The 25,339-nt window shown below is 41.4% G+C and overlaps 2 pseudogenes and 4 gene segments (V, D, J or C); all 6 read right to left on the bottom strand.

Moving 5' to 3' along the window:
- Positions 1–553: 553 nt before the first annotated feature.
- Positions 554–1,041, bottom strand: LOC118237695. The segment is given in 2 exon segments: positions 554–897; positions 996–1,041. Coding segments are annotated over 2 exon segments (390 nt in total).
- Positions 1,042–5,117: 4,076 nt separating this feature from the next.
- LOC113838627 lies at positions 5,118–5,668 on the bottom strand. The segment is given in 2 exon segments: positions 5,118–5,542; positions 5,623–5,668. Coding segments are annotated over 2 exon segments (471 nt in total).
- Positions 5,669–7,857: 2,189 nt separating this feature from the next.
- On the bottom strand, positions 7,858–8,422 carry LOC113838626. The segment is given in 2 exon segments: positions 7,858–8,279; positions 8,377–8,422. Coding segments are annotated over 2 exon segments (468 nt in total).
- A 2,247-nt stretch (positions 8,423–10,669) lies between these two features.
- Positions 10,670–11,183, bottom strand: LOC113838623 (annotated as a pseudogene).
- A 9,432-nt stretch (positions 11,184–20,615) lies between these two features.
- LOC103162450 lies at positions 20,616–21,194 on the bottom strand. The segment is given in 2 exon segments: positions 20,616–21,041; positions 21,149–21,194. Coding segments are annotated over 2 exon segments (472 nt in total).
- Positions 21,195–21,791: 597 nt separating this feature from the next.
- LOC113838624 lies at positions 21,792–24,816 on the bottom strand (annotated as a pseudogene).
- Positions 24,817–25,339: the final 523 nt, after the last annotated feature.

Genomic DNA, 25,339 nt, shown 5'->3' with positions numbered 1-25,339 from the left:
CTGAGAAAAGAGGTCACAGGTTGTTCCAAAGGAACAAACTCTAGTAGGATATATGATGATGACGAAAGGTATTCATTAAGTAGCAGATAATGGCTCAGCCCTGTTACTGAGGTGCACAGTTCTCAGGAAAACAGACATATGTGAGACCTGTTAGGGTGTCCAGTCACACAGTGTGCCTTCTCTGAACTCCCCTAATACCAAACACCTCACCAACACCCAGGACGTTCACTAACATTTGATCCCGGTGACATCAGCAGCCATTTCTGCAGACAGGGGTGATTATTAGCATTTAGTTTATTTAGACCCTGTGTGTGTGTGTGTGTGTGTGTGTGTGTGTGTGTATGTGTTTAGGAAAAACTGAACTCTGTTTTTTCCTTCCTTACAGACCCCAAGTGCAGAGAGCATTATGGGAAATCATCAGATGGAGTGCCAGCTGAGACTGAGAACCCAGGAACACTCAGTTACATCTGCACCTGGTCCTGCAATGTGCTGGTTTTCCATGTGTGCAGTGCGCCCCCTGCTGGTCCTGAGCGCTCCTGCAGGGAGGTTTTTGTCAGGGTTCACACTGAAGTCCTCTCACTGTGTCTCTAGTACAGTAATAAATGGCGGTGTCCTCGGCTCTTAAGCTGTTCATTTGCAGGTAGAGGCTGCTTTTGGAGTCATCTCTTGAGATGGTGAATCTGCCTTTCACGGACTCCACATAATCTGTTGCATAATTATTAGCTTTGTTTTTAATTCTACCAACCCACTCCAGCCCCTTCCCTGGAGCCTGGCGGACCCAGTTCATCCAGGCATCACTAAAGGTGAATCCAGAGGCTGCACAGGAGAGTTTCAGGGACTTTCCAGGCTGCACCAAGCCTCCCCCAGACTCCACCAGCTGCACCTCACACTGGACACCTGTGAAAAGAGAATCCTGTCAGTAAACTCTCACAAATGTCCACTGTCCCTCTCACTCCTGTCCACTCACACAGTATCTATTCTTATGTATAAATTACCTTTGAAGAGAGCAGCAAGGAAAACCCAGCTCAGTCTCAACTCCATGCTGTGTGTTGCGTGTTTAGTGATGACCACAGTATGGGAGGACCTGGGACTCCAGAGCCGGGTGCCTCTGTCTGTGCTCAGCATCAGCGCTGCTTTTCATGGGCAGAGGAGGGCATTATTTGCATGTTTTTCAGCTATATCATAAACTCAGGGGCTCGAGCCTTAGTGAAGACAAATAATGACACAACTTTTCGAGACAAAATTAGGAACCAAGTGGTGTTTATAACATCAAAGCATTAATCATTTCTCCAGTCAGTGATCTCTCATTAGGTGGCCCAGCTGATTCTGTGGATTTTTCCATCATGATCTTGACCCCTTTGTTCATATCATCCTTCCTCCTTCACTTAGATTGCACCCCAGGAGCTTGGCCCATTGGTTAGCTGTGGATTTCTGCATCTGCTTCTCTCCGTTTATGGTAGAGGGTTAAAGCTTCTCTGGGATTGAGGATTGTAGTCTGTGTATCTTTTGCTTCATTTCTGGTATCCATTTATGATTGAGTACATACTATATTTGTTTTGTGGGAATGGGTTTCCTTACTCAGGTGTATTTTTTTCTAGGTTAGTCCATTTGTTTGTTACTGCTGAGTAGTACTTCGTTGTATAAATATATCACAGTTTCTTCATCCAGTATTTGCTTAAGGGGCATCTAGGTTATTACCAAGTTCTGGATTTTACAAATAATGCCGCTATGAACATACTTGCTGCTTCTGTATTTTTAGGTCTCATGCCAACTCCAATCTACTTTTTACACTTGGCTTCCTGAATTCCTGTTTTCTGACTAGAAAGACCACACTGCTTAAGTTTTTCTTCCCTTTTCCAGCTATTTAATGTTTTCCTATCTTTCCTAGAAAGTTAGCACACTGTCATGTCATTGCAGCATGGGGTCCATACCTACTTCTTCCACCTTCCTGACTGTGGAATGTAGAGGAAACACAGGCTGATGGAAGAAGCTTCTTCCCATACCTCCTCCTCCCTCCTCAACTCCCAAGTACCCCCAACCCGTATTCAACACCTTGCTGTCTGTTGAAAAAAATAGATTCTAGTGAATAAAATACAAAAAAGTAAAATGAGATAAAAAATAATGCATTTGAACAGGACAAACCAAACCAAAAACCGAATGGCAAGAGCCCAAAAGGCACTAGAAGCAGGTGTGGTTGCAGGCACCACCTGATTTATTTACTCAGGAATCCCATAAAAAGACAAAATGAGAAGCTGTACCATATAGGCAAAGGAACTCTAGAAAACAATAAGAGATAAATAGATAAATGCATAAAATAGAAATAAAGCCATATGATATCATGACTCATGAAACCTCCCAAAGGTATTTGAATTAGATCCTGTAAGCAACTTAAATTTGAATCTTTGTTTGCATTAATTATTAGTTTGGTGAAGTGTAGGGGAAGCTGTAGCCAAGCCTTCTTAGGGGCTGGCTACAGGTGTGCCTGACCAGGCTTGGGAGGGCGTGGTCAGAGTGACATAGTGTGACTGCATTTGCGGTTTCGGTTTCTCTTTGATTCTTGCGGAACAGGCTGCTGCCACCAGCTGGCTAGGTCGCTCTGTAAGTAAGGCTTTTCCCTATTAAACACCCTTATATTTCTACCCGACTCCGTATTGGTAATTTCCCACTATAGTGAAGCCGGTGTTTCAGTTCCCACTGCTGTACATCAGGGTCAGTAGATTTAAACATTTTCAAACTAATAAAGGAACCATGTGTGTCTCTAAGAATTCTGGAGCCTCTACTTGGGACCGTGATCCCATGTCCCTCCATCCCTCCAGTCCTGTCCCCTCCCAGGAATGAAACTCTATCCTGATTGGGTGAGACTCAGCATGAAGAACCATGAGTTGCCTCTCCATGAGATAAGACTGTCCAGTCCTGGCTTCCATTGATGCTTCTATGAGATGTACTGTCTCCATGGTGACAGAGAGGACCTTTGAACTGTGTCATTTCCTTTTCTGTAGCAGCCTGAGGAGAGTGACACAGTCTAGGAACTAACTGATCTTGTGTCCTTCTAGGGGAGGGTTCTAACTGCCATAGGAGATGGTCTCCTGGGCCTTGTATGTGGTTAACTGAGAGGAATAAACTCTGAGTAGAGTCAGGAAACACCCTTGCTGGCCCCTCTATACTAACCCCTCAGGCTGTGCATAGCTAAATTATTTTGCTTTTACTTTCCGATGTCTCATGGCAAAAATACTTACCAATGTCAGTGACCATGTGGACTTGATGTCATTTGGAAAATCACAATATACAATATTGGACCTCTATAATTATTTGACAGATCTTGGTCTCCAATTGATCTCACCCCATATAGGGATTGCTCTGAAATGTCTGTAGACAGTTAAATGTGCTCTCAGCAATCATGTACAGTTCAGGAAGGTTCTCCTAGGAATCCTGTGTGACTGTGATGAATCATGGCAGCCATAAGATGAAGTTCTGTGGAGGATGGAATCTTTACCTCTCCTTGAGAGATCCAGTGTGTCCCCACCGAAGTCAGCCCTATTCAACTTGCATGGGTTCATCCAGTTCAAATATAACAACAACCCAACATTCTTACCACGTTTAATCTTTCCGTGGATGGTTCCCTGGAATTCACAGATAATGGAACCCCTCTTCCCTTTCTATCCTGACTCTGTGGTTTATATCTGAGTAAGAGATTTCATGATGTTGCTGAAACTTTATGTTGCACACAGGACATTGAGGGGACACTGGGCCTTGGAGGACAGGAACTTTCTGTAATTAAAATACCCTGTAGCCATTCTATCAATGGCAGAATTATTTGTTCCTGTCATTGAGCCTTTGTAGAGCCAAGGTATGTGTATTATCCTAATGCAAACAGAAGAAAAACAAAAAAGCACAGATATAGAGAATTCATTAGATACAGATATGTGAAAGTTAGAGTCATAAATCAAGAGGGATTATAAGTTTCCCTTCACATCTCTAAAAACAAAAATCTCCCCTCTCTCTCTCTCTCTCTCTCTCTCTCTCTCTCTCTCTGTCTCTCTCTCTCTCTCTCTCTCTCTCTCTCTCTCTCTCTCTCTCTCTCTCCTTTGTCCCTCTCTTTTTCTCATCTGTGTGTGTGTGTGTTGGTGTGGGGTTGGTTGGGTTATCCTGGGCCATACACTGACGTCCAGTCATTGTCAGTCAGTGTCAATCTAAACTTGTTGCAGAGACAATCCAAATTCAGGAAACAGGCAATGATCACCCAGGGCTCCTGATGACATAAAGGCCTCTCCCATTATCAGGTCAGGATCCCCCTGCTCTGGCCCAGTGTTATGTGAGCAGGAGCCCAGAATGCTGAGAGAGTAACAGACTCTATACCAGAGGACTCCACAGTGTGATATTCGGGTCACCTTCATCTCTCAATTGATAATAAATGTGATTACTACTAACAAAGAAATCCAGGATTAGACTTACTTATAAATTAGCATATAGAATGAAATTATGAGGAAAGGTAAAGTGACTCCCCACAAATCTTTGGTAACAACTTCTACTAAAGTATTTGGTGTGCTCTTAAGTACATCAAACTGAATTTTGACATGCGTTTTTGTTTGTTCTGATATTGCTGATCTATTTTCCTAGCCAAATTCTTATTATAGTATATTTCCACCTACTTCAACAACAGTTCTAATCTCTTTGATTTAAATCACACACACACACACTCTCTCTCTCTCTCTCTCTCTCTCACACACACACACACACACTCACACACATACACCCACCAACCCCGACACAAGCACACACACACACACTCACACACAGATACATGCACACACACACACACACATACACACACATGTGCACACACACTCACACACACATGTACACACTCACACACGCACACTGTCTCTCTCTCACACCCCGTAAGGCACAAACACACACATATCATAATGTGCTGTCCTAGCTCCTTATATTTGTGTCATTAAGGACGCATGTCCATGGAGTTGGTCACTGATAAAGATCTCCTCAAGGTCTGGTGAACCGCAGTGCACACTCAATGAGCAACACTTCATTCTCAGATGTCACTTGGATAAATTGAAAAACCTCCTACAGACTGTTAGGAGGAGGCAGAAACAGGGATTTCAGGTTGAACGTTTCTGAGTAAGTCCCAGGCTGATGTTTTGTGTCATCTCAGTCACAGGGAAGCTTCCTGCTCCTCTGGGGTTTCTGACAAACTCAGGATGTGGTTGCAACACTGTGTCTCTCGCACAGTAATAGACTGCAGAGTCCTCAGATGTCAGGCTGCTGAGCTCCATGTAGGCTGTGCTGGAGGATTTGTCTGCAGTCAGTGTGGCCTTGCCCTGGAACTTCTGCCCATAATTGGCAATACCAATTCCAGTAAATATCCCCCCAATCCACTCCAGGCCCTGTCCAGGCTTCTGTTTCACCCAGTGCATATAATCATAAGAGAGGGTGTAGCCTGAAGCCTTGCAGGACACCTTCACTGAGGCACCAGGCCTCACCAGCTCAGCTACAGACTGCTGCTGCTGGATCTGGGAGTGGACACCTGTGGAGAGAAAGGCCTAGTGGATGTCATTGCCACCTGAGTAAATGGCCCCTCCTCTAGTCTGGAACTTAAGCACTTACCTGTAGCTGCTGTCACCAGGAAGAGGATGATGCAGCTCCATCCCATGGTGAGGACCTGTGTGCTCAGTGACTGTGGAGAGGACACTGATGATGTGTTGTTGGTGTGGACATCTCTGTATTTACCAGCACAGATTTCATGATTTGCATATTCATGAGCAAAGAATTACTTTAAATAAGGACCTACTCAAGTTTGAGGAGGTAGAGGACACCTGGATCAGGCAAAGGATGCTGATGTCCAAATCCTAACGCTGTCTCAGGAAATGCATTCTTTGTCTTACTCAGGGCTGTGCAGATGCTGTGGGTGAAACATCAGGACCTAAACTCTCAGTAGATTTCAGGCCTGAGAGAGTTGCTCTGCTTTGTGACAAGGTTGTCAGATTTATTTAAAGAAGATGGTTATGATGATGATGGTGATGAATGGAAATTTCAAAATATGATAAATTTTGAGAATTTACATGATCCTGTCAGATGTATAGAACTAGTATTTGTCCTTCAAGTGTGCTACATACAAACTGGATTGACTACTGAATTGGCCTAAAGGGAACACACCTCAGAAACATTTGCACATTGATATTTATTGCAGCACTGTCTGCAATAAATTATTGAGCTTTACTTCACGTCTGTCAGCAGATGACTGCATCAAGAAGACACGGTTATATGTGAGACACAATGGGAATATTTCATCTGAATGAATACAGAAATTATATCACCTTGAGGAAAATCAGCATGCCCTGAGATATCTGTATTAATTAAGATGATCTCTGAAACAGATATTATATGAGACTCTAAGTAGTTTATACGTATTGAATAGGAACACAGAACCATGTATGGAAATTTCTAACAATTTATAAGTGAAACTGTCCAGCAGAATACAGCATAAAGCTGATATTTGTTCTAAGATTAAATTGGGAAATATCTGACATTGTCTCCATGAGAGTCCAAGATCATCACACACATCCTCATTGAAAGGAAAACATCCTGGAATGGATGATACAGAGGCAGAGTCATCACGTTTGGGTGAAGGAGCCAGAGGGTCAGAGAGATGGAATTATGGGTAGTTGTGAGCTGCCTGAGTGGGAAGCTGAGAACCAAATCAGGTTCCGTTTAAATGTTACAAACTCTTAAGCACAGAACCAGCTACTGGGAGTTTTCTTGGCTGTGACTCGTGCATGGTTCCAAAATACATGTATTCGTGCATGATGTGTTTTTTGTATATTTCAAAGTGAATGCTTAAAATACAAAAGCTCAACACTAATTTGGAGACAGTTTTAACTTTGTTTTTGCCCTTTTGACTTATTCAGTCACCTGTCCCTCTTGGCATCCTTTTGTTCCCATTCTCCCCCTTTCTTACTTCCTTGGTGTCCTGTGCGTACTTGTCAGACTCTGTGACATAAAAGCAGGTAGATGGGAGTGTCCTGCTCAGGAAACGGGATGGATTTCAGCTGAAAACAGCTATTAGAAAGCAGGAGCAGGGTGAGCTCCCTGCCTTTACCGGGCTGCTGAAAACACACCATGTTCCCCTGCAGAATGCTTTCTTGTGACTTCACATCCCCTAAAGAGAAGCCAGAGGAGGCACTGGCTCCTGTCCTGATGGCCCTAGCGGTCATTCACCCTCCCTGTGCTGTAGCCATCCTATAATTTTCTACCTGGAGAGGCACAAAGTTTTCATTCCTTTTCTAAATAGTTGAGAAAGCTCTATGGAAACACATCTCTATAGAGTTTACTGCTCTTCCTGTGAAACTTCATGTAAAACTATTTTATTTTCTCCATGTGTGCTGGGAATGATACCAGGGCCTCCTTCTCTATGCCAGGCAGATGCTCTACCACTACTCTTCCCTGGGAGATTCTTTTTTTTGCTTTCTTTTTTTAAGACCTTACATATTTAATACATTGTGTTACCCCTTTACAAATGGAAAAAAATTAAGTTCAACATTTCTAGACCAATATGACTGTTAATTTCTGTACAATGCCAACTCAACACAGTAAACTGGGATACTTTTTTCCAAAGTTGACAGCACAGATAAAGTTTCCAAAAATTTAATAATATATATCAATAATAGCAGTATTGCATCAATAGCAGCAACAGCATTTCCAGGTTCTGCAGTAATTAAGAATGTTCATCAAAGCAAAGTCATCAGTTTTAGAGGCATGATCAAATCCTAGAGTCTATAATCATAAAAGTTTCCCAAAGAACAATCATGTTTTAGAGGGCAGCCAGATAAAACAGAAAAAAAATCAATTATGTCTGTATCTGGGCTTTATGGATGCTGAGCGCCCCCCGCTGGTCATGGGAACCTGGCAGGGAGGTTTCTGTCTGGGCTCACACTGCAGACTCCTCACTGTGTCAGTTGTACAGTAATAAGTGGCCGTGTCATCAGTTCTCAGGTTGTTCATTTGCAGATAGACCATGCTTTGGGAATTATCTCTGGAGATGGTGAATCTGCCCGTAACTGAATCAGCATAATTTGTTGCATAATTATTACTTTTACTTCTTCTGCGAGCGACCCACTCCAGTCCCTTCCCTGGAGCCTGGCGGACCCAGTGAAAGGCATAGTCAGTGAAGGTGAATCCAGAGGCCGTACAGGAGAGTTTCAGTGACCCTGCAGGCTTCACCAATCCTCCACCAGACTCAACCAGCTGCACCTCACAGTGGACACCTGCAAGCAGAGAGGATCCTGATGAAGAAACTGTCACAAAGTCTACTGTCTCTCTCACTCATGCCTCCTCACACACTCAGCATCCCGTGTTATCTACCTTTTAAAAGAGCAACAAAGAAAACCCAGTGTAGCCCCAACCCCATGTTGATTGTTGTGTTTTCAGTGCTGATCTCTGAATGGGAAGACAGGGCTAGAGTCCTCTGCCTGACCTGCGGGGTGAGGGCAGGGCTAGTTTTCATGAGCAGAGGGAGGTCATATTTGCATATCTTCCAGATATATATTATTCTCTGGTGTGTGACAGCCTTAGAGGCAGCAGGTAATGGTGCAAATGTCTGAGAGAAAATGAACCAGTGAGGACCATGATTCCATTAAAATATTATTCATTATTTTTTTATAAAAGCTTCAAAACCCTTAATTTAATTTTTGTATTCTTTTTACATGAACTCTTCACTGTTTTCTTACCAAATATTATACAACAAATTCATATAAGCTTAAAAATTAAAAATTACAATTTGATAATTCAATGGGAACCAATGTTAAGATGAATAAATAGTGTACTATACATTAAATTACAGCATTGAAACTGAGCTGGGGGACAGCATGTTGAGAAATTTTAACATGCACAATAATACAAGATTTATTCTCATTATCGAATACATATACATATATTTGCACATACAAATGTATATATATATATATATATATATATATATATATATATATATATATATATAAAACATTAACAGAGTAGAGGCTAATCCTTGTGAAATACTAAACACATCACAAAATGCTTTTAGATATATGTCTTGTGTTTGGGGTGTCTTAGTTAATATCTTCTGCATTTGTGCCATTGATTTCCTCAAACTAAATATAGGAACCCTGTCTGTGGTTACAACAGGACAGAGAGGAGTCTGTTACCTGGTCTGTAGTGCCATGATTTATGTCTTCCCATCTCTCCAATCCCCTGAGGATGTAGAATTTTTTTGGTGGTTGTGGGATCAGCCTCAAGTGGCTCCTAGGAATAGTTACCCTGTATTAGAAAAGAGAGTTGGGAAATAATTGTTTAATGGATTAACTAATTCAACTATTACAGACACATTGTTATGTCTAAGGTTCGTATGGACCATGATATGGTTGTTTCTGTGGCATTGCAGGAAATTGACTTCATTTAAAGCAACTAAATGCAGTGAGCTGCTGATCTGAAGTCACTTCTGCTTTGAGTCCTTGGATGACCAAATCATTTCTCTGCCAGGTTTCACTTATTTAGCCTGGTTATGTGTGGGTTGGCAAAAGGAAGAACTCCAGACACATGCAGTGACCCCCCTGCTGTTCTGTCTTTGCATCTGTTCCTTAGGACCATAAATGGCTGAGGTGTGATCACCCCCTGCTGGCCTGTGCTTCATAATCATCAGGTTGATCTGTTATGGGAGTTACTTCTGATCAGCAGTATGGCTGATCTATAGGATCCATCAAGACTAGAATGTGGATATTAGAATCTGCTGCATGGTCTTTGTTTATTTCTATGACCTTTTCACAGTTAGATGGTATCATCTCAGTGGGTTTCTTCTCACAAGAACTGCTGAATAACACTCACAAACAGTTTCTCATAGTTATTATCTAGTAATATTACTTGCAGCAGACTGGAAAAAACAAAAAATAAATCCACATAAAAGTAAGCATGGATGTTTGGATTGGCATCATCACACTTCTTAGAATTTGAAGGTATATAAAATATTACATTAATTTCATAACTACAGGTAGAGGTACATTAAATGAAATGTTCCCACTTTGATATCAGCTGTGATAAGGGCAAAGCATTGGGGTAAATTTCATTTAATGTTTTCCTTGCATAATTTCAGGGTCCTAGTGCTCAGCTGTTCTATAGAAAGTACCTTGCTCTTAACCCAGACCCCTGATGATCCAGGACTGTGATTGTATCAAGTGATGACAAAAATCAATTTTCTTTTCTGAATGTTTGTCCCTCACTCCAAACAAAACAAAATTTCAGCTTCATAAACTTGCAGTTTTTAATTTGCTTTTTTCCCTGTTTTATTTGTTATGGGAATTCTGTTACAGGTCCCCTAGCAAACTGAGAGGAATATTTTAGTCTGAGAGATATGTTTTACACTGGGGATGGACATAACCAAGAGAGAAAAGGCTGAGCAGAGGAGTTTGTAGTCTGAGTGAGGAAAGGAGTGACACAGTGTGTCAGTGTGGGCTTGTTATTCGAATAGCCAGGCTATTCCTTAAGATTTTTTTCTAACTTCAGGATTGTTAATCAGTTGTGCTTAACATTACCGGAGAGAAGAGAAGCAGCTGGAACCAGTCAGTTGCATGGCTTCTCTTCTAACATTGGTTAGAAGTGGTATGATGTCCGGGGGACTTTAAATTCAGAAGGCTGCAGGGAGGTTTGTGTCAGGTTCACAGTGAAGTCCTCTCACTGTGTCTGCAGCACAGTAATAAATTGCGGTGTCCTTGGATATTAAGCTGTTCATTCACAGGTAGAGGCTGCTTTTGGAGTCATTTCTTGAGACGGTGAATCTGCCTTTCACGGACTCCCCGTAGCTTGTTGCATAATTGTCAGGTTTGGGCTTAATTCTTATTCCCACCCACTCCAGTCCCTTCCCTGGAGCCTGGCAGACCCAGTTCATCCAGGCATCACTGAAGGTGAATCCAGAGGCTGCACAGGAGAGTTTCAGGAAACTTCCAGGCTGTACTAAGTCCCCACCAGACTCCACCAGCTGCACCTCACACTGGATGCCTGCAAACAGAGAATTCTGACACACTCACAGATGTCCAATAATCCTCTCACTTACATTTGCCCAAACATTTAGTATCTCTCCTTATGTATAAATTACCTTTCAACAGAGCCACAAGGAAAACCCATCTCAGTATCAAGTCCATGCTGAGTGTTGAGTGTTCAGTGATGACCACAGAATGGGAGGACCTGTGAGTCCAGACCTGGGTGACTCTGTCAGAGCTGTAGGGTCTGGGCTGGTTTTTATGGGCAGAGGGGGACATAATTTGCATGTCTTCCTGCTATGTCATGATCTCAGCACCAGGAGCTTAGTGGAGACAAATAAGGGTGCAAATGTCTGAGATGAAATAAATACCAAAGTGGAGTTTATGGTATGAAAGCATCACTTACTCTCCAGGGCCACAGCTTAGTTGCTAGATGCGGCGTCCACCCTTGACCAGCAAGAACGACGCCACACCGAGGAATCTTCTTCAACACAGTTTAATCGGGAACCTCTTTGCTTTTACAGTGTATAATGGCGGCGGCCCCGGGTCGAGGGAGACGGGGCCTGATATAGTCTACATCTACCAATCACCTAACCCTACGTGGTGCGCCAGGATAGGTTGTCTCCAAGCAGAATTAATAGGATACATGACCTTTACCAAATTTGGAGTTGTTTACCACAGAGAGCGCTCGCCGTCCGGCTGGCGGAGGGTGGAAACCGGCGACATCTTTTGGGTGCAGTATTCTGCAGCTCCCTACAGCTAGAGTATTGTTTTGCATTTTTGAAGCCCTATGTTTATTCCCAGGACTGCATTGTAGACAAGAGAAAGGGGAATGGGAATCAAGGGTTTGAGTTATGCTTGGTCTGTATGGAGCTGTTTGTTAGAAGGAAGAGTGAAACAGAATGAATAAGAAAACAAGAAAATGTACTTAGTATCATTTTAGGTTTTAAAAAAGAAATACAAATTTTCAGGCTTAATTTATTGTTCTCTTTTTTAAATTCTTTTCTGGTTTTGTGAGATAATTACATATTTAATAAGAAACTCAGAGAAACAAAACGAAACCAAAATCATTTTAAAAAAATGGTTCGGTGAATAGTGAAAACATTTGTTAAGCTGAATTAACACATTGTTGCTGAGTGGTACAGCATATCAGGCATAAAGGTCCTCTATTGACGCTCAACTAAACAATAGAACAACTATATGAATATAAACACTGTGGTTCTGCTTTAACAATGATTAAAACACATTTTGATGACCTGTATATAACATTTAGCTCCTCCAGGTCAGACCTTCCCCAACTACAATAAAGACCTGCTCTTCTGTGACCTCCCTAAAACACCCGATGGGACAATTTCCTTGCAGCCACACCCTTCTATTCTCTTGATCCCCAAGCATTTGCTTTCCTTTCACCACCAACTGAGTCCAATGTTACACACACACACACACACACACACACACAGAGAGAGAGAGAGAGAGAGAGAGAGAGAGAGAGAGAGAGAGGGAAACACAGAGACAGGAAACATATTATGTAAGGATGAGAAATCATGAATTTGAGAGTGAGCATGAGTTGGACACAAGAAGAATTTGAGTGGGGATATTGACTGCCACATTACTAAGATTGAGAAATTCTCAAAAAAAAACCTAAAATTTTAAAAGCAACAAGGGAATCTCCCCTCATGCACAGCTCCATTGTGAGTGGCTTTCCTTCAGTGCTATCACTCAATGGGAAGCCTTGGTATCCAGGCCTGGGCTCTCAGCAGGTTCTGTGGAGTTAGGACTATTCTGGTTTTCAAGAGCAAAGGAGGCCTTGTTTTCCTTTCCAGCTCTTTATAAGGAGGTTTGTGTTGGGAGTATTAGAAATTTAAATGCCTAGACCAAATGAAAGAGACAAAAACAAGTAACAGGGAAAGAATTAAAAATATTATCAATAATTACTTCTCATATAATTTGGTCTGATTTATTTTTTAATTAATTGAATTTTCACAACAGACACCACTCTCTCTTATTAGGTCTACAAATGCCATTACAATACAAATTTGATAATTTTAGAAGAATTAGCAAAGTGTTATACATGATGAGTCTAAATATTAAATTGAAGAAATTGTTTTAGAGGATGTTGCTTACTGTTAATTCCTGTAAATGTCTGGTGTGTGAAACCCAGTATGGAAGAACAATGATAAATAAATTCTATACAGTATTATTTTTCTGGGAGTAACATTTAATTCAAAATTTAACACTTTGTTTGCATTAATTATTAGTCTGGTGAGGACTGTGTTTCAATTAGCATTCCTGTACATCAGGTCACTAATTTTAAACATTTTCAAACTAATGAAGGAACAATATGTGCCTCTGCAAAACGATAGAGAGAAATCATGAGTGCTCACTCATGGACCCTGCTCTGGTGTCCATCCATCCCTTCAGACCTGTACCCTCCCCAAAATGACCTATGTCCTGATTGGATGAGACTCAGCATGAAGAACTTTGAGATTGCCTCTCCATGAGACACGACTGTCCAGTCCTAGCTTCCAATTGAGGATTTCATTTTTTATGAGATGTACTGTCTACATGTATATTGGGAAGGTCTTTGAATTGTGTCAATTTCTTCTCTGCAGCATTCCCAGGAGAGTGACATATATTTTGGAATAAACTGACCTTGTATCGTTCTAGGGGAGGATTCTAACTGCCATTGGAGATGGTCTCCTGGGCCTTGTATGTGGTTAACTGAGTTGAATAAACTCTGAGTAGAGTCAGGAAACACCTTTGCTGGCCCCTCTGCACATACTCCCCAGGCTCTGCATAACTGATTTATTTTGGTTTTCCTTTTTGATGTCTCATGGTAAAAATACTTATCAATGTTATTGATCATGTGGACTTGATTTCATTGTAAATCATTATGATATTTCAGACTGTGTCCCTGTGTGTTTTCTTCAATAGAACAAGGTCTCCAATTGATTAATCTCATTCCTCCATATGGATTGCTCTGAAATGTTTGTATACAGATTTATACTCTCTCAGCAATTTTGCACAGGTCAGGAATGCTGTCCTAGGAATCTCTTGTGACTGTGATGGACCATGGCAGTCCTAAGATGGAGTTCTGTGGAGTATGGTAGCTTTGTCTATTCTTGAGAATTCCAGGCTGTCCCCACAGAAGTCAGCCCTGTGCACCTTGCATGAGTCCAGCTAGTCCAATCTAACAACAACTCAGCATTCATATTACTTTTAATCTTTCTGTTGACAGTTCCCCAGCATTCACAGATAAGGGAACCCTCTTTCCTGACTCTGTTGCTTATGTCTAAGCAAGAGTTCATGATGGTGTCCAACCTTTATGCTGAAAATAAGACATTGGCAGGACAGTGGGCCTTGGAGGACAAGAAATTTCTTTATTAAAAATAGTAGCCATGCTGTCAATGGCAGAATTATTTTTCCTGATATTTGGCCTTTGTATAGCCAAGGTATGTGAGTTCTCCCAATTAAAACAGAAGAAAAACAATAAATCCTACACAGAAAGAATTGCTTAGATACAGATATGTAAAAGTAATAACAGAGTCAAAAGTCAGCAGAGGTCATTAGTGGCCCTTGACACCTCCAAAAACAAAAATCTACTCAGTCTCTCTCTCTGTCTCTGTGTTTGGAGAGAGAGAGAGAGAGAGAGAGAGAGAGAGAGAGAGAGAGTATGTGTATGTGTTGGTGTGGGAGTGGCGGGATTATCCTGTGACATACACTGATGTCCAGTCAATGTCAGTCAGTGTCACCCTAAAATGTGTTGCAAAGACAATCCAATTTCAGGAAACAGGGCAATGATCACCCAGGGCTCCTGATGGCATCAATGTCTTTAACATTATCAGTTTAGGATCCCCATGATCTGGCCCAGTGTTAGTGATCAGGAGCCCAGAATGCTGAGAGAGTAACAGACTCTATGCCAGAGGTTTCCACAGTGTGACATTCGGGCCATCTTCATCTCTCAATTGAGAAGAAATGTCATTACTACCAAAAAAGAAATCAGGATCAGACCTCCCCATAAATGATCACATAGAATTGTAATTAATGGAAAGGTAAAGAGACTCCCCACAATCTATGGAGACTACTTACACCAAAGTATTTTGTGTGCTGTTAGATACATCACTGAATTTTGAAAAGTATTTTTGTTTGTTCTGATATTGTTGATTTTTATTTTCCTAGTCAAATTCATATTATAGTGTATTCCCAATAAACTCCTAGTGTCTTAGATTTAAAGGTCACACACACACACACACACACACACACACACACACACACACACACACACACTATAATGTATTGTCATAGTTTCTTATTCTCTGTTTCATTAAAGCAGAATCATGTCAATATAGGTGTTCACTGATAAAAATCTCCTCAAGATCTGGTTACTGAATGAAAACCAATAAGGACCACTTCATTATCAGATATTATTTGGAAAAAATGACAAACACTATGTAAGACTGTTAGGAGTAGGGTAGAAACGGGACACACAGAATGATTATTTCTGTGTAAGTATCTAGGCTGATCTCATCTGTATTCTCAGCATCCTGCTCCTCCATGGTTTCTGACACACTCAGGATGTGGTTGAAACACTGTGTCTTGCACAGTAATAGACTGCAGAGTCCTCAGATGTCAGGCTGCTGAGCTCCATGTAGGCTGTGCTGGAGGATTTGTCTACAGTAAGTAGGGCCTTGCCCTTGAATTTCTGATTGTAGTCAGTATTACCATGAGAAGGATTAATCCATCCAATCCACACCAGGCCCTGTGCTGGCTTCTGTTTCACCCAGCTCATAAGATAGCTAGTGAAGGTGTAGCCAGAAGTCTTGCAGGACAAATTCACTGAGGACCCAGGCTTCACTAACTCAGCCCCAGACTGCTACAGCTGGACCTAGGAGTGGACACCTGTGGGGACAAAGGTAGAGTGGATGTCACTGTCACCTGACTGCATGGCCCCTCCTCATGTCTGGAACTTGGAGCCCTTACCTGTAGCTGCTGTCACCAGGAAGAGGATGATCCAGCTCCATCCCATGGTGAGGACCTGTGTGCTCAGTGACTGTGGAGAGGACACTGATCATATGTTGTTGGTGGTATGGACATCCCTGTATTTACCACCATAGACTCACATGATTTGCGTATTCATGAGCAAGGTACATCTTAGATAAGGACCTAGTCCAGCTGGAGAGGAAGGAGGTGGAGGACACCTGGGTCAGGCAGCAGGATGCTGAGTTCCAAATTGTCATCCTGTCAGAGGAATAGTGATTCCTGAGACCTATGCAGACCCTGTGGATATAACATCATGGCCTAATCTCTCCATTTACAATTAGAATACCAACCAAGTCATTAGGTCCTTTTCCTGACAAAATTGATTTACATGTGATGGTTTTAATGAGGATAAAACTAATACTCCTAAATTTGCAATCTCATTTCACATATAATAAGCTATTAATGTTTTCTTTTTCAGCATGCTGCAGGTGTGTGTTTCTTCTGGGTTATTTTGTTCTTTAAATTCCTTGCTTTTGTTTATTTGTTTGCTTCCTATAGTGATAAAGAAATGTGGAGTTAAAAGGTTGGTCCTTATATAGGAACAACATAATTATCCTATGTTGAACCAGTTTAGTCAAGATAGTACTTGTTACTAGCCAGAACATCAATCACAAAGAGAAAATGAAGTTCATCCATTGTTGAAAATTGAAAACAATTTGCCACTTCTGATGACATGAATATATATATATATATATATATATATATATATATATATATATAAAGAGACAGAGATTACAAAAGAAATTAGAACCAATAAACAAAGAAAAATGGTGTGAAATACCATAGGCACTATAAATCAATGTTAGATGTATTAAAATAATAACAAAAGAAAAAATAAAGACATTCATACACGATGCCTCCCCAAACTCCACTCCCAAACTCATATCCCCCTTTTTCCTAATATCTATTTACACACACATGTGCACACACACACAATTATGCATAAATATATACATCCAACCTGCTCAGTTTGTTTATTCTTTAATGTAGGTGATTTCAGGGCTGACCACTGCACATTGAAAGTTTGAAAATATTCACACAGTATGAATATGACCATGAGCCCATATAAACTTGTGTAGGTAACTGAGTTGCAAGAAAACAATAATATTTTAAAAATAGAAAACACCTGATAGCCCTTTCCAAATAATGCTTTTGTGATAGCCCTTTCCAAGTAATGCTTCTGTAAGTTCAGAGATATCTAAAGAAATCCTGCATTTTGAATTTTTTGGATTCACAGATTAATTACACATTGGAATGTTCATCACATAACTTAATATAACTTGTCAGAAATAAGAGATAACAAGGCTGATACACACATAAAGCATTTCATTGGTTTGTCTGTAGACGAGTGTGGTGAGACTGGTGTGCACACTTCACCAAACAAAACACAGCTTCACCATAAGTTCTCCCAGTCAACCAATAGGCTACATATGAGAGACAGGAACGTGTGTTCATGAGAGGTCTACACCAACATCTGCATCTATTGCAGGATCATTCCCAGGAGTCAAGATAAGAAAAGGACTTCACTATGAAGCTGAGAGTGGTTTGTGGGGTGTGGGAATTGAGGAGTTAATGGGATGATTAGCTGATCATTATCATCAAAATATGTCATAAATGCATAAAATAACTAACGATACAATAAAATGATTAAGAAGAAATTAATCACTGTATTTGAGGAAGAAGTCATTGGCAAAGAAAGGATGGCATAGAGAACTATGAGAATACTGTGATGTGGTCTTCAGATGATGAAAACTGTCCTGTGTGTGAAATTTAATGTTCCTAAATAAGTTACACCTGTGAAACAATCCAGGGTCATGAAGACAAATGCTGCCTGACCTGAGTTACAGGGAGAATGAAAAGACAGAAATCCTGGTATGCAGAGCATTGTTCTGATTCCCAGAGGCTGAGGTGACAGTGGAAGGGAACAAAGTCAGAAAACACAGGGAATTAAAATTCCACAATTGTTTAATGATGTATATTTAGCATTTGAACCAGAAAGGATGACATGTGACAGCAAGTTAGCATCCCAGCCTTTTGTTTCTGTACCTTATTCATAACTTAAATATAAGGTAATGTTATTGATTTAGAAAATTGTGATTTGACAGCCTGTGACTTTCAAAACCAAACTTCAAAGACAAAAAAAAAACAAATTTCAAAGACTAGTGATAGTATAAAAATGCATTGTTAATGTCTACTCTACCCATGATTGTTCGTGAATAGGACACAAGAATATAATTACTGGATCCATTGTGTTGGTGTTTACACATGTGCATTTCTCATTTTTAAATTTGATTTAATCTAATTTTTGCTCCACACCTAAATTCTCACAGATGCTCCACTACTTTCAGGTTTTTCTCTCACTTAAAATGCAAAACAGAAAAAAACACAAATAAAATGAAAATTCAACACAGTCCCTGTGTTTTTCTCAAACCTTTCCTCTGAAGTGTGGTTGATGTAACCTGTGTCTCTTTACTTTGGAAAACTGACTTCCACCCAGTAGTTTTCAATTGTGAATGGCTTCATTTCTAAGAGTGGTTCTTAGTGCCTACTGACACTGCTCCATGCTTGGATTTTGCCTGGCATGTGTAAGTGGAGCTCTTAATTGGCCTAAAATGTAAAAACCTGGAGTCAGATATAGAGGAAAAGGCTGAAAGATCAGAGAGAAGGAGCAAACCAAAGATACCCTTACATCATTAGCTTCCCAGCAGAAATGAGAGCAAGTTCCAGTTTCTTCCTAGTTATATCTTCTGGCTGCCAAGACATCTCACCTTCTGTCTGTCTGTACTGACCTCCAGACCTCTATGGTTAGCTAGTGGTAAGCTCCATCCTCTGATCTCCAGACAAGCTTTATTTGTACAAGCAAAAATAACCACAGGCTTGAGCTTCTCTATGTCTTGTTCACAGTGCCAGAGTTCATATGTGCATCTGCTAAACTGTGTCCTAGAAACAGTTTCCATGATGCTGCCCATACCTTGTGGTTCTTGCAATCATTCCAGCCACTCTTCTTCATAGGTTCCTGAGCACTGAGGGGAGGGTTGTGACAAAGACATCCCATTTAGGAATGAGCATGCCAAAGGCTCTCTCTCTCTAAAGGTCATCAAGCTGTGGATATAATGTTGCTCTTCTTAAACACAGCAAGTGTGAAACAGAGCACTGGGGCAGCAGACTGATCTCTGTTACCAAATGCAGAGCCTTTCCTGTCCCTGAGACATGACCTCATCATAAAATACCACCTTCAGCTTTCACTAAGTGGATTCTTGTGGATCTTTTTAGCATACAATGTGGAACAACATACCTGGTGGAAAACCACTTTTCATGGACAGGACGAGGTCTGCCCAACCTTCCTGGTCTCATGTAAAGGAATCTCTCATTTCCTGCTCTCCCTGTCAGAAATGTCTCCACCTTCTCCCACATCCATGTTCCTTGTATGTTACTAACTGCCAATCCTGTATTCCTTTCAGTGACTGGGGCTGTGGTTGTTTGAATTGGAAGGTCCCCCAGTGTCTAGTATGTTGAATACTTGGTCCTCTCATAAGGCACTCTTTGGGAAGTACCAGTAGGTGTGGTCTTGTTGGAGAATGTGAGTCAATGGGGGAAGGCTCAGAGGTTCTATAATCTCTTGGGATTTTCACTGTGCATCTCTGCTGCCTGCTTGTGGATCAAGACATGAGCCACCAACTGCTGCTCCAGCCACTCAGCCTTTGGTTTGCAAATCTTGGACTCCATTGTTGGAAACCATAATCCCAACTAAGTTCTTTCTTTCTTTACATGTTTCCTTCATCACAGTTGGTCTTGCTGTTTTATCACAGCTACAGAAAATTTACTAAGACAAACTTTCTCAGTTTTTTGCACAGTGAGAGGAACTTCTCAGAGGACAAGCTGGAATTTCTGTGCCTCTTAGAGAAATGATCTGGCTCTGTCAATGCCAATGTGACACCCCCAGACCCAAAGTGATCTCTGTTAGATTTACATGAAATGCCCAATTGTGTGTGAGAGATTTTCTAGGTGAGTAGATCTCACTTCTCATGAACATTATCATGTGATCAGATGCAGATGTTCAATACCTTCCTGGTGGTGTGACCCCATATTCAGGTCAATTAGAAGACAATAAACCATCCTTGAAATCCCATCTCCACACAGACACTGAACTAACTTTCCTGAAGGACAAGTTTATAAAAATCTCATGATGAGCAGAGATGAAATTCATGGAGAAATAAACTGAATTAGCTAAAGCACAGCTGGATCATGTCTGAACCTGATGTGCACCATTGTCAGGAGGAGGGGAGGGGATGGTTGAGCCTCGGTAGCACCTGTAATAGGCCCCTTCTTACCCTTGATTTCCCTTAAATGTAATGATACTGTAATAAAGAAATCTGACTGAGGATCTGCTTGAATCTGAGAAAAAAGACACAGGAGCATCCATGTTTCTTAAATAACAGCAGAAACACAGGAGATGTATAGAGGACAACAGTCACCCACAGCACAAATATTTAGAGAGACTTTCTTGGGAACTAGAAGATGAAAGGAGCCTAAGCTGCTGAGAAGATTGCTCAGTTATGCCTTCATAGTCTGTGGGATGAACCTGTGTTCTGTGTGTGCTGTGCGCCCCCTGGTGGCCGTGAGCGGCCTCACAGTGAGGTTTTTGTCTGGGTTCACACTGAGATCACTCACTGTGTCTCTAGTACAGTAATAAGTGGCGGTGTCCTCAGACTTCACACTGTTCATTTGCAGGTACAGAGTGTTCTTGGCATTGTCTCTGGAGATGGTGAACCGGCCCTTCACGGATGGTGCATAGTTTGTGGTACTGCCATCATATTAATATTTCCAACCCACTCCAGCCCCTTCCCTGGAGCCTGGCGGACCCAGTGCATCCAGTAGTCACTGAAGGTGAATCCAGAGGCTGCACAGGAGAGTTTCAGGGACCCCCAGGCTTCACCAGGCCACCCCCAGACTCCACCAGCTGCACCTCACACTGAACACCTGAAAACACACAAAAAATCCTGGTCAAGAAATCATCACACATGTCCATTGTCCCTCAGATTAATGTCCACTCACACAGTCAGCATCTACTGCTCTCCATAAATTACCTTTTAAAAGAGCAACAAGGAAAATGCAGCTCAGCCCCAACTCCATGCTGATCCCTGAGTGAAGTCTTGGGATCCACAGCTGAGCTCCTCTGTCTGAGCTGTGAGGTCAGGACTGGGCTGCTTTTCATGAGCAGAGAGAGGGCCCATTTGCATGTCTTTCTGCTTTATAGAAAGCTTGTAGTGGAGCCTGTAGGTGTCAGATCCTGGGTTATCTGTGAATGTGCTGGAGGAATCAGATCATGAAGTTAATATTGGGGAATATTTTATAAATTATATCATTTTCAAATCATCTCCTATTATCCCTTTTTCTATAAAGACTTATTTTCATATTCATTTCAACTCAATTCTCCATGTCTGTGATTACAAACCTCAGTGACGTTGCTTTCCCATGCTCATTTCTGTAGGAGTTGGCACTGCTGTGTGGACCTCATCCTTGATGAACATAAAATTCCCTGCATAGCTATAGCTTTGAGAGCAGCTGCTTCCTGAGGTTGGGAAACTCCCTTTCTGTATGGAGGTCATGTGACATGCCTGAATTCCAGTGTTCAGCTAATCACATGTAAAAGTCTTTTCCAGACAGTCTGTGTATTTCTTGTTTATCATCTAATTCTGTTTTCCTTTGCTGCACGTTTACCTATTTGTCCTAGAAGTGGGGAGTGACTGAGAAGCTGAACTTCAAGGGGAGCTGAGCTTTGACTTCTGTGTCTGCAGGTGGCCCTGTCAGAGGAGCAGCAGGGGGCAATTGAGGTTCAGGTGTCACCTCACCAGGATGTGAAGCCCGGATGGATGAATCTCTGATTGGCAAAACCTGGAGTCCACAGACTCAAGAATGTCTTTTGCTTCTGCTGTTCCTTTTCATTTTTGCTGCTGCCATCTTTCTCTGGTATCTTGAATGGTGTGAATGGGTGTGGGGAGATCCCCACTGCCTGTAATACAGTGTGTTCTCATGTGGAAACATCCCATTCTACTGGACATTTTTACCTGTGCATTATTGTGAAGATGATTTCTTCTTAAGCTGTACTGTCTAATTGATAATAATAAACTTAGTTTAAATATTCTTTTGATAATGAAAAATAAATACAAGGAAGTGCCACACAGCTAGGGCTTATGAGTTTCACCTCCATGGCTATTTAGACTGTAGTTTGGTTAATGAATAAGGAAAACAATTGAGTCCCTGGAAGCCAGGCTGTCTCAAATTCTTTCAATCTTAATGTTGAAAGATGCATTCACAGGTTTTGGTGTGCATCAAAGCTGCAAACAAGCCTGAACATAACTACAGGTTGGATTAGATGATTTGATAATAGCTTTGAGATGGAATGTCCCAGAAAATAACTAAAGTTCACAAGGACACATAGTTGAGTTATAAATTCATTAGGTTAAGGTCACAAATACAAAGCAGCCTCATTTTTATTAGCTGACATGCTTTTATGCTCAGGAGGGTTAATGACCAAAGATGATGATTAATATCTTATACAAATTTCTTCCTTAATCTCTGATATAAAAAGTGATGATGATGGTTTTCATGTATAAATTTAGATTTTTAATTCTTTTAAGATTTCTTATGAGATTACCTTTCAAGATGAAGAATTAAATGATTGATCCTTTCCTTGTAGCCACAAATTGCAGTCTGCCAGTTAAAGAAGAATACCTTGAGAAGAATACCTTGCTTGCTTAATGCTGTTAATCTAAAACAGGTTGCTTGGGTATGGTTGTACATGGCTTACATTGACAATTTTCTTCTCATCTGTAATATTTAAAATGTCTAATCATATAAGAGTTATGGAAAATATACTGTTCTACTTGCTTATATTCGTTGTAATAATTCTCTTGAAAATCTGAGTGTAACCACATTGTAATGTTTGTATTGCTTGAAAGATTTTGCTGGGGTATAAACACTGTAAGGGAAAATTAAGAATCAGGAGGAGGGAAACATTACGAGAGAAAGAAAGGACATTTCTGGATAGAAATGAGACAAGAGAATAGAACTCAGAAAAAGCATAAAGAAGGAAACCATCAAAAGAGTGTACATGTCTTTTCCCTTAACCCCCTCAGTTAAAATGCCATAGACCCTGACTCCATGGATTCTGTTTGAGCCTTGTGATGCTGTCGTCTGTCCCCCAGGCAGGAAACAATTCCTCCAAGTGACCTGCACAGCCGCCCAGAAGGACGTCCTCACTTCCATCACACATCCACTTGTCTTTTATTTCTCAATCTCATTCATGCTCTATCCCAGGCAGTTATAAGTCCTAATTCTACCAGGGATCCTTAATTTAGGTTTTCCTTTTCTAGAGGCTACAGAAGTTAACATACAGGATCCACGTCTGTTTGATTTCTCAGTCAATATATTTAATTATGAAGAATGACACAGGATTGCTTTGTGTGCAGCCTCCACTGTTTGAGTGTTGACTGACATGCTGACAGGACACTTGAACCTGTGGCTCTTATATCTGTTAATTTACTAATTCACATTTGAATGGGCTCCAGGGTCCAGAACTGTAGATGACCCAGCTGAGCTCTAGGATATCATGGGAGAACAGTGTTGGCCTCCGTGTTTAGCAACAAGAGTCAAGCAGACTAGAATACAGGTCAGCTCATAGATTTCTGCACATGATATAGACAAAGGAGGGACAGTGGTATTGGGAAGCTTTGGTTTAGAAAACACAGATCTGGGCAGATCTGAACCTGATGGACACTGCAGGGACAGAGGAGGAGAGAGAGAAGATTCCAGACCAGCTAGATTTTATGGTCTAACAATCCTGGCTCTGCCTAAATCCTGGGTTTTTCTTAAACACACATTCTATGAGAATTATAATCATGAAATCTGACCAAGCCTCTGCCTAGAATGTGAAAATATTCAGGAGTGTCCACCAACTTCTTCACCATGTGATTTCATTGACAAAGGCGGGGTCCTTTATGTCCTCATCTCTATCAGTTTGCATTTAGTTCATGAGGGACTATGCCTCATATTTTTATACTAGTACAAAAATATAATGTTTTGAGGACATCATATCACTTCAGTACATACATGTAGAGAGAATTCCGGGGAAACTTGTTAGATTAAAAAAAATGGAGCCCATATACTAGAGAGGATCATGTCTGCATTATTTGCTGGGCTGAACCTGTGCTCTGTGTGTGCTGTGCGCCCCCTGGTGGCTGTGAGCGGCCTCACAGTGAGGTTTATGTCTGGGTTCACACTGAGATCCCTGACTGTGTCTGTAACACAGTAATAAGTGGCGATGTCCTCAGACTTCACACTGTTCATTTGCAGGTACAGAGTGTTCTTGGCATTGTCTCTGGAGATGGTGAATCGATCCTTCAAGGATGGTGCATACTTTGTGGTACTGCTATCTCCATTAATTTCTGCAATGCACTCCAGCCCCTTTCCTGGAGCTTGGCAGACCCAACCCATCCAGTAGTCACTGAAGGTGAATCCAGAGGCTGCACAGGAGAGTTTCAGGGACTTTCCCGGCTGCACTAGGCCACGCCCACACTCCACAAGCTGCACCTCACAATAGACACCTGCAAACACAGAGACTCCTGTCAGTAATTGCCAAACAAGCTTGGTATTTACACCACTCTTGTATGCAAACCTACTCAGTACCTATTCTTCTCCATAAATTACCTTTAAACAGAGCAACAAGGAAAACCTAAATCAGCCCCAAATCCATGGTGTGGGTATTGTTCAGTGCTGTTCACTGAATGGCGAGACCTGGGAATCCAGGGCTGGGCTCCTTTGCCTGAGCTTCAGGGTCAGTGCTGGGCTGGTTTTCATGAGAAGAGAGAGCCTTATTTGCATGTCTTCCTGGTATATGATAAGTTCTGTTGTGGGAGCCTAGAAATGACATGTCCTAGTTTGTGTATAAGTGTGCTTGGGATAGTCTGGCAATAAAGATAATGGTTGGAAAGTTTTGTATCATATTAAGATATTCTCCTTGGTAAACACAGAGTCTCATCTATTTCATTTATACTGGCAAACAGAAGAAAGATGCATTTTAGTGTTAGTTTCCCCCAGTTCTCCATGTTCTGGATTATACAGGGCAGTGGACATTGCTTTGTCATGTGCTCTGTAGCTCTTTTCTGTAAGCATTGTCCCTACTGTGTGAGCTTCAACCTTGATGGACATGGCACTCCCTGAGTTGTATGTAGCCCTGAGTACTGCTGTCTGCTGAGGTTGGGAACCCCTTTTATTGT

Source organism: Cricetulus griseus, chromosome 5, assembly GCF_003668045.3.
Source record: "Cricetulus griseus strain 17A/GY chromosome 5, alternate assembly CriGri-PICRH-1.0, whole genome shotgun sequence".
Taxonomy (NCBI): domain Eukaryota; kingdom Metazoa; phylum Chordata; class Mammalia; order Rodentia; family Cricetidae; genus Cricetulus; species Cricetulus griseus.
Note: the sequence above shows the minus strand (reverse complement) of the source record. Positions and strands in the feature narration are given on the sequence as shown.